This window comes from Nerophis ophidion, linkage group LG10, assembly GCF_033978795.1.
Source record: "Nerophis ophidion isolate RoL-2023_Sa linkage group LG10, RoL_Noph_v1.0, whole genome shotgun sequence".
NCBI lineage: Eukaryota > Metazoa > Chordata > Actinopteri > Syngnathiformes > Syngnathidae > Nerophis > Nerophis ophidion.
The window spans coordinates 15,795,775-15,804,664 of record NC_084620.1 but is presented as its reverse complement, the minus strand read 5'-3'; the positions used below and the strand labels follow the sequence as shown (position 1 = coordinate 15,804,664).

The following is an 8,890-nucleotide window of genomic DNA, read 5'->3' as shown; positions in this document are numbered from 1 at the left end:
ATTTCCTTCCAGGATGGTTCACCGATGTTGAGCTCCTTTTTTGTTTTTTCCGAGCTGTCGATGTTTTATATATACACACACACACACACACACACACACACACACACACACACACACACACACACACACACATGCAATACCCTCCACCCCAGCAAACGATGGCGTGGAACACCACAGAGGCCACCACAGTGTATATGTTTATTTTACATTGTATTCATAGCTGTACGTAGAAGTGGCTGGTTGCATCAACTCTGCTCTTTTAATGTCTCTTATTTTCTTTGATGTTTCCTTCTTACACACATGTAAGAGGGATGTGTGCTATGGTTATGAGTTGTTTTTTTCCTTTGGCCTCAGTCTGGACCCCCTCTCAAGGGGCCCAGGCTTAAACCGATTTTTATTTTATTGTATTTTATTTCTATTTTTTTCTCCCATTCTCCCAACATGTTTACCTGTATCTCACCTTTTTTGTAAGAAGTTGGCAGACCTGTCGGCCATCCTGTTCTGTCTCCCTGTAAAGTTTGTCTGATCTTGAATGGGATTGTGCTGAAAATTGTAATTTCCCCTCGGGGATTAATAAAGTATGTCTGATTCTGATTCTGATCTATGTATATATTGTTTTGTTATTTTTGCGATGTTGACTTCATCTGTATTGTATGTAATAAAATAAAGTAATTGGTATTTTGTTGATAATAGTTACATTATCCTAAATTAGCGTATTAATATATTGTTAAATTTTTCACAAATTAGTTTTTTTAATTAAAAAACAAAACAAACTTATTTGCTGCGATGAGGTAGCGACTTGTCCAGGGTGTACGCCGCCTTCCGCTCGATTGTAGCTGAGATAGGCACCTGCGCCCCCCGCGACCCCAAAAGGAATAAGCGGTAGAAAATGGATGGGATGGAACTAACTTATTTGTTTATCTAAAAGTAAATAAAGTACAAAATTATTGTATAACCTTAAATAAAAATGTCAAGTAAAAAGTATCTGTATTGGCATTAATGCTACTGTGTTTATTTAGAGTATCACCCACCATCCATCCGTACATTTTTGTACCGTTTGCTCCTCTCGGTATCGCAGCGGGACAGGCCACTGTTGAAAAAAATGACTAATAAAAATAATGAATAGGAAAAATGTGTAAAATACACAACAACAAAAACATTTTTAGAAGTGAACACATGCTTTTTTGCCTTTTATTTACTGTTGAGAACATGTGCATTATTGTTAAAGCTCATCAAGCAGCATTCTCACTGTTCTTTATGAGATGACTTTGGGTAAAAGCAGAGGGCAGCAGCTCGCTCATGTGGCTCTTTTTGTACGATCCATCCGGTTTGGCCGAGTAGATGGTCAACTCTGGCCCAAACTGTTGATACAAAGATGTGCGATACCAGTGAGGAATTTTTATCTGACCATGCATTTTCTAAACAAGGCAATGAAAGAAATAGGCGTCACCTCCATGAGAACCTGTCGACACGCTCCGCATGGCCAAACAAATCTGTCTGTGGCATTGCTGCACAAAAAAAGAAGGATTGTGTCATGTTTGGATGCATGGGAAAGTGCCATAAGTCGACTAACGAACCACGTCACAGCAATAGCGGTGAAGTTTTTGTGTCCCTCTGCCACGGCACTTTGGATGGCTGTTCGCTCAGCACACACAGTTAGACCGTAGGACACGTTCTCCACGTTACAGCCTAAACAAAGACACAAAAATAGTCATTGTTAGCAAATTAATCTGGACAGTGCAAGTGCGGCCATGAGGAGTGGGCTGATCTATCCAATCATTGGTTGCATTGATACTGAGGGTAGTATCAGTAAGGAGTGTTTTCACCGACATTACAATTCGGATGTCGCGCCATTTTGGAGAGAAACACTTAAACGTCGGATTTGGACAGCTGAAAAAACCGCAGGAATAAACCATTATACTTGAACAGACTTGACCTTATATCGTACCCTATATCATGGGCATAAACACTATGACGACTCGCCAGTCTTGGAGGATGTTCACAAAGTTGTTTTTTTTGTAGACAAAAACATTTATTAGACATGACACAAATGGCAACAATATAATGCAACTAAAATAAATCAAGAAAATAAATATGGGTAGTCAGTAACAGTTTCATTTTTATATCAAGACTGAGGGAAAATATGCAATCATGATTAACAAACAAAAACAAACAAGACACCACGGGTACTTTTTTGCACCACCTCTGGCTTTTATAACAGCTTATAGTCTCTGAGGTATGGACTTAACGGGTGCCAAACAAAACTCTTCTTTAATATTGCTCTAATGTTCTCTGACTGCTGTCGTCAGATCAGATTTGCATGTTGGAGTTTTGTCATGGAACATTTTTTTCAATTTTCACCACAGATTTTCAATTTGATTTTTGCAGGCCATGATATTGACCTTTGGTATATTTCTTCAATTAAATATTTCACACTTTTTGCTCAATGGCAAGATGCGTTGAGCATTGAGCTCAATGGCAAGATGCGTTCTCCTCTCTGAGCTGCTACCTTACCGTGGTAGAGGAGTTTGCGTGTCCCAATGATCCTAGGAGCTATGTTGTCTGGGGGTTTTCATGCCCCCTGGTAGGGTCTCCCAAGACAAACAGGTCCTAGGTGAGTGATCAGACAAAGAGCAGCTCAAAGACTTCTATGGAATTACAACGAAATGAACCCAGATTTCCCTCGCCCGGACGTGGGTCACCGGGGCCCCGCTCTGGAGCCAGGCCCGGAGTTGGGGCACGATGGCGAGCGCCTGGTGGTCGGGCCTGTTCCCATGGGGCCCGGCCGGGCACAGCCCGAAGAGGCAACGTGGGTCATCCCTCCAATGGGCTCACCACTCATAGGAGGGGCCATAGAGGTCGGGTGCATTGTGAGCTGGGCGGCAGCCGAAGGCAGGGCACTTGGCGGTCCGATCCTCGGCTACAGAAGCTAGCTCTTGGGACGTGGAACGTCACCTCACTGGGGGGGAAGGAGCCTGAGCTAGTGCGCGAGGTAGAGAAGTTCCGGCTGGATATAGTCGGACTCACCTCGACGCACAGCAAGGGCTCTGGAACCAGTTCTCTCGAGAGGGACTGGACCCTCTTCCACTCTGGCGTTGCCGGCAGTGAGAGGCGACGGGCTGGGGTGGCAATTCTGGTTTCCCCCCGGCTCAAAGCCTGTACGTTTGAGTTCAACCCAGTGGACGAGAGGGTAGCTTCCCTTCGCCTTCGGGTGGGGGGACGGGTCCTGACTTTTGTTTGTGCTTACGCACCAAACAGCAGTTCAGAATGCCCACCCTTTTTGGGTACACTCGAGGGAGTACTGGAAAGTGCTCCTCCGGGTGATTCCCTTGTCCTACTGGGAGACTTCAACGCTCATGTTGGCAACGACAGTGAAACCTGGAGAGGCGTGATTGGGAAGAATGGTCGCCCGGATCTAAACCCGAGTGGTGTTTTGTTATTGGACTTTTTTGCTCGTCACAGTTTGTCGATAACAAACACCATGTTCAAACATAAGGGTGTCCATATGTGCACTTGGCACCAGGACACCCTAGGCCGCAGTTCCATGATCGACTTTGTAGTTGTGTCATCGGATTTGCGGCCTTATGTTTTGGACACTCGGGTGAAGAGAGGGGCGGAGCTTTCTACCGATCACCACCTGGTGGTGAGTTGGCTGCGATGGTGGGGGAGGATGCCGGACAGACCTGGCAGGCCCAAGCGCATTGTGAGGGTCTGCTGGGAACGTCTGGCAGAGTCTCCTGTCAGAGAGAGTTTCAATTCACACCTCCGGGAGAACTTTGAACATGTCACGAGGGAGGTGCGGGACATTGAGTCCGAGTGGACCATGTTCCGAACCTCTATTGTCGAGGCGGCTGATTGGAGCTGTGGCCGCAAGGTTGTTGGTGCCTGTCGTGGCGGTAATCCCAGAACCCGTTGGTGGACACCAGCAGTGAGGGATGCCGTCAAGCTGAAGAAGGAGTCCTATCGGGTTCTTTTGGCTCATAGGACTCCGGAGGCAGTGGACGGGTACAGACGGGCCAAGCGGTGTGCAGCTTTAGCGGTCGCGGAGGCAAAAACTCGGACATGGGAAGAGTTCGGGGAAGCCATGGAAAACGACTTCCGGACGGCTTCGAAGCGATTCTGGACCACCATACGGCGCCTCAGGAAGGGGAAGCAGTGCACTATCAACACCGTGTATGGTGCGGATGGTGTTCTGCTGACTTCGACTGCGGATGTTGTGGATCGGTGGAGGGAATACTTCGAAGACCTCCTCAATCCCACCAACACGTCTTTCTTTGAGGAAGCGGTGCCTGGGGACTCTGTAGTGGACTCTCCTATTTCTGGGGCTGAGGTCGCTGAGGTAGTTAAAAAGCTCCTCGGCGGCAAGGCCCCGGGGGTGGATGAGATCCGCCCGGAGTTCCTTAAGGCTCTGGATGCTGTGGGGCTGTCTTGGTTGACAAGACTCTGCAGCATCGCGTGGACATCGGGGGCGGTACCTCTGGATTGGCAGACCGGGGTGGTGGTCCCTCTCTTTAAGAAGGGGGACCGGAGGGTGTGTTCCAACTATCGTGGGATCACACTCCTCAGCCTTCCCGGTAAGGTTTATTCAGGTGTACTGGAGAGGAGGCTTCGCCGGATAGTCGAACCTCGGATTCAGGAGGAACAGTATGGTTTTCGTCCTGGTCGTGGAACTGTGGACCAGCTCTATACTCTCGGCAGGGTTCTTGAGGGTGCATGGGAGTTTGCCCAACCAGTCTACATGTGTTTTGTGGACTTGGAGAAGGCATTCGACCGTGTCCCTCGGGAAGTCCTGTGGGGAGTGCTCAGAGAGTATGGGGTATCGGAATGTCTTATTGTGGCAGTCCGCTCCCTGTATGATCAGTGTCAGAGCTTGGTCCGCATTGCTGGCAGTAAGTCGGACACGTTTCCAGTGAAGGTTGGACTCCGCCAAGGCTGTCCTTTGTCACCGATTCTGTTCATAACTTTTATGGACAGAATTTCTAGGCGCAGTCAAGGCGTTGAGGGGTTCCGGTTTGGTGGCCACGGGATTAGGTCTCTGCTTTTTGCAGATGATGTAGTCCTGATGGCTTCATCTGGCCGGGATCTTCAGCTCTCACTGGATCGGTTCGCAGCCGAGTGTGAAGCGACCGGAATGAGAATCAGCACCTCCAAGTCCGAGTCCATGGTTCTCGCCCGGAAAAGGGTGGAGTGCCATCTCCGGGTTGGGGAGGAGACCCTGCCCCAAGTGGAGGAGTTCAAGTACCTAGGAGTCTTATTCACGAGTGGGGGAAGAGTGGATCGTGAGATCGACAGGCGGATCGGTGCGGCGTCTTCAGTAATGCGGACGTTGTATCGATCCGTTGTGGTGAAGAAGGAGCTGAGCCGGAAGGCAAAGCTCTCAATTTACCGGTCGATCTACGTTCCCATCCTCACCTATGGTCATGAGCTTTGGGTCATGACCGAAAGGATAAGATCACGGGTACAAACGGCCGAAATGAGTTTCCTCCGCCGGGTGGCGGGGCTCTCCCTTAGAGATAGGGTGAGAAGCTCTGCCATCCGGGAGGAACTCAACGTAAAGCCGCTGCTCCTCCACATCGAGAGGAGCCAGATGAGGTGGTTCGGGCATCTGGTCAGGATGCCACCCGAACGCCTCCCTAGGGATGTTTTTAGGGCACGTCCAGCTGGTAGGAGGCCACGGGGAAGACCCAGGACACGTTGGAAAGACTATGTCTCCCGGCTGGCCTGGGAACGCCTCGGGATCCCCCGGGAAGAGCTAGACGAAGTGGCTGGAGATAGGGAAGTCTGGGCTTCCCTGCTTAGGCTGCTGCCCCCGCGACCCGACCTCGGATAAGCGGAAGATGATGGATGGATGGATGGATGGATGGCAAGATGCGTTATCCATCCATCCATACATCCATTTCTTTTGGGGTCACGGGGGGAGCTGGACCCTATCCCAGCTGCACTCGGTCCAAAGGCGCAGTGCACCCTGGACAAGTCGCCACCTCACCTCAGGGACAACCCAGATAGACAGCATTATCATGTAGAAAATGATGTCACTTGTGCATTTATGGAAGATGTAATGACAGCCATCTCGCTGGTGCCATTATCTGACATGCGGACCCAACATCAATGACTGTGGAAATTTGCATGTTTTCTTCTGGCAGTCGTCTTCATAAATCTTATTGCAATGGCCTTCTTGAAAAACAAAAAATCTCTCCTTTGTTTCAATTGACATCTCTCGTGTTGGAGCCATGGTTCATGTCAATCCACTTGGTGCAACAGCTCTCCAAGGTGTGAACACACATACAGATATAATCTGTTAGCTTTGGAATTGAACATTTACAGGGTGATTCCACAATTATTTCCCCATAATTGAGTCAGTCTATAATGTTTTACTCTGCTTGATCCAAAAATGAAACTGTTACATTTGACCGCAATGTACATTCATGTTTTCTTTTAGGGTTTTTTAAAGCCAGAAAGTTGCCGTTTTATATGACTATAGTTTCGTGTCGTGTCTGTTCTTTGCTTTTATTTTTTTTCTACAAAATGAAGTACCTGAATAAACAACATCAGAGTCTGGTGATTTCATTTTTTTCCTCAGGGGTTGTAGAAGTGAGCTACATCGATAACTATAAATCTATGGTGGACAAATTGACTTGTAGTGGTTGACGAGGCGATCTTGACTGCCATAAGATGACGGTCGTGTTGATGTAGCTAAGCAGTGGGCGACCGGACACGGGCGCCATATGCGGCTGTGTCCAGTGAACATGACTGACTTCTGGATTGGTCAAATGAAAATGTTCTCTTGACAGTTCCGGAATTATATCTGTATTTTTCACCTAATGGGAAAATGTAAATGGGTTATACTTGTATAGTGCTTTTCTACCTTCAAGGTATTCAAACGCTTTGACACTATTTCCACATTCACCCATTCACACACTGATGGCGGGAGGTGCCGTGCAAGGCCCGAACATCAACCGATCCGGAGCAAGGGTGAAGTATCTTGCTCAAGGACACAACGAATGTGACAAGTTTGGTAGAAGGTGGGGATTGAACCAGGAACCCTCAGGTTGCTGGGACAGCCACTCTCCCAACTGCGCCACGCCGTCATAACATTTTTATTTTGTTGCATTCTTCACATTGTTACATTATTTGCATTATTATACAGTATATTGTTATAGTGATTGTAAACTTTGCCTAAAATCTTCTGTTGTAGGGTTTATTCTGATAATAATCATGATCAACAAGATGAATAAAAATCACAAAGTAATTAAGGGGACCCATTATGATTTAATTTTCTACATTTAAAATACTTTCTTGTGGTATACATAACATGTACGGTAATTGTGGTCCTTTAGTCATCATTTTGCACACATTACAGATTACAGACCATCTTTAAACCGCTTTCTGACTGTTCTCTTCACAATGGAATATTTTGTGGGCATTAGCTCCCCGTCAGCCATATTGTCCTTCTTAGCGCTTCCTAATCTAGTCTACTGACAGATATAAGTTAGAACTATACGCCAACTTGTATTAGAAATTACAACAATGGAGGATGCATGTGCATGTATGAGCCAGTCTACCCACCAACAAAAGGCTATAGAAAAAGAAATAACTGAATGACTAATGCAGCTGACTACAAGGTGGACTTGTGCAGAGCTCTTCGAATAAATTTGTACACTATATGGACATATCCGCTGATGTCACAGGTCAGAAAACATCACAAATCAGGGCAAATTCCAAATGGCTCCTTTGGTGGAAGTATAAAGGAAGGCCAGGTTATTTGATAAATATATTTTTGTAAATGCAAGTAAATGCATGTAAAAGCAGGTACCAATAGGTAAGAAAAGTTGATTTTGCATAATAGGTTCCCCTTTAAGGTTAAAAAAGTAAAGAAAAAAAACATTGTATCAGTATTAGCATTCACAGGCCCTGTGTTTACTTGTTATTGAAGTGATACCAAGAGTTGCAGTATGGCCCACTCCCTGTGGCCATAGTTACTTTTGGAAAAATATTTTCCTGCTTAGGCTGACGTTACTGTAATTTTTTACAACTCAATATATTTGGGCGATACTACAAATGTCGGAATCGATCCGATACCAAATAATCTACGGGTTAGTTAGGAGGTAGGCCAATATTGATACAAAGTTTACTTTACTTTACTTTTTACTTGGATGTTGTTTTTTTTATGATTTTAATCTTTAATTTCATAATCAGTATAAAAACATAACAACTACTACAATTATTCCTTTTTATTACATAATTATTCGAGCAAAATAAAATTAAATAGTGCAAAATAAGTTTTTAAAAATGGAACAAAAACTGTTCTTGGCTTTCATCCAAATCCTTGAGCGCTCTGCCCTTAAAGCTCCCCTATTTATTCAAACTTACAACTACAACACATTTGAATCATGCCAAAACAGCCCCCTTGAGAGGTGGTTCCTACCTTTAATTATAGCGCCATCTGTCGTCAGTAAGGCAGCGCCAACAGGGAAGTTGCTGTAAGGACAGTACGCCATGTCTTTGGCCTGTAGACACTTTGAAATGAGCTCGTTGACCTTATCTGCACACCGACGCACGCACGCACACACACACACACACACACACACACACACACACACACACACACACATTTTATTACATATACATTATATTATATGATATTCAACCATATAATATAAATATTATATTCATATATGTAAACAAAATAATTAATATATAAATGTATATATATATCTTTTTTATTTATTTATTCCGGCAATCTTCACATAAAACAAAGAACAACAACAAAAAAAGGAAAACAAAAAAACACTCATTTGAGCAATGATTGAGCCGAAAGGGTGTAGGTTGAAGCAACGCTTATATAAACCTACCCCATCACAACAAGAACAAGATTCAAAATATATAAAAT

General features: G+C 45.3%; 1 protein-coding gene across 2 annotated transcripts in view; it reads right to left on the bottom strand.

Moving 5' to 3' along the window:
- Positions 1-1,159: 1,159 nt before the first annotated feature.
- Positions 1,160-8,890, bottom strand: part of zgc:103586 — a 10,733-nt gene continuing 3,002 nt past the window's right edge. For both annotated transcript variants that reach the window (XM_061912616.1, XM_061912617.1), the window contains exons 2-5: positions 8,426-8,542; positions 1,578-1,689; positions 1,451-1,508; positions 1,160-1,361 (exon numbers count right to left, since the gene is read on the bottom strand). In XM_061912616.1, coding sequence (XP_061768600.1) covers positions 1,233-1,361; positions 1,451-1,508; positions 1,578-1,689; positions 8,426-8,542 — 416 coding nt within the window. In that variant the 3' untranslated portion in view covers positions 1,160-1,232. The remainder of the gene's footprint in view (positions 1,362-1,450; positions 1,509-1,577; positions 1,690-8,425; positions 8,543-8,890) is intronic.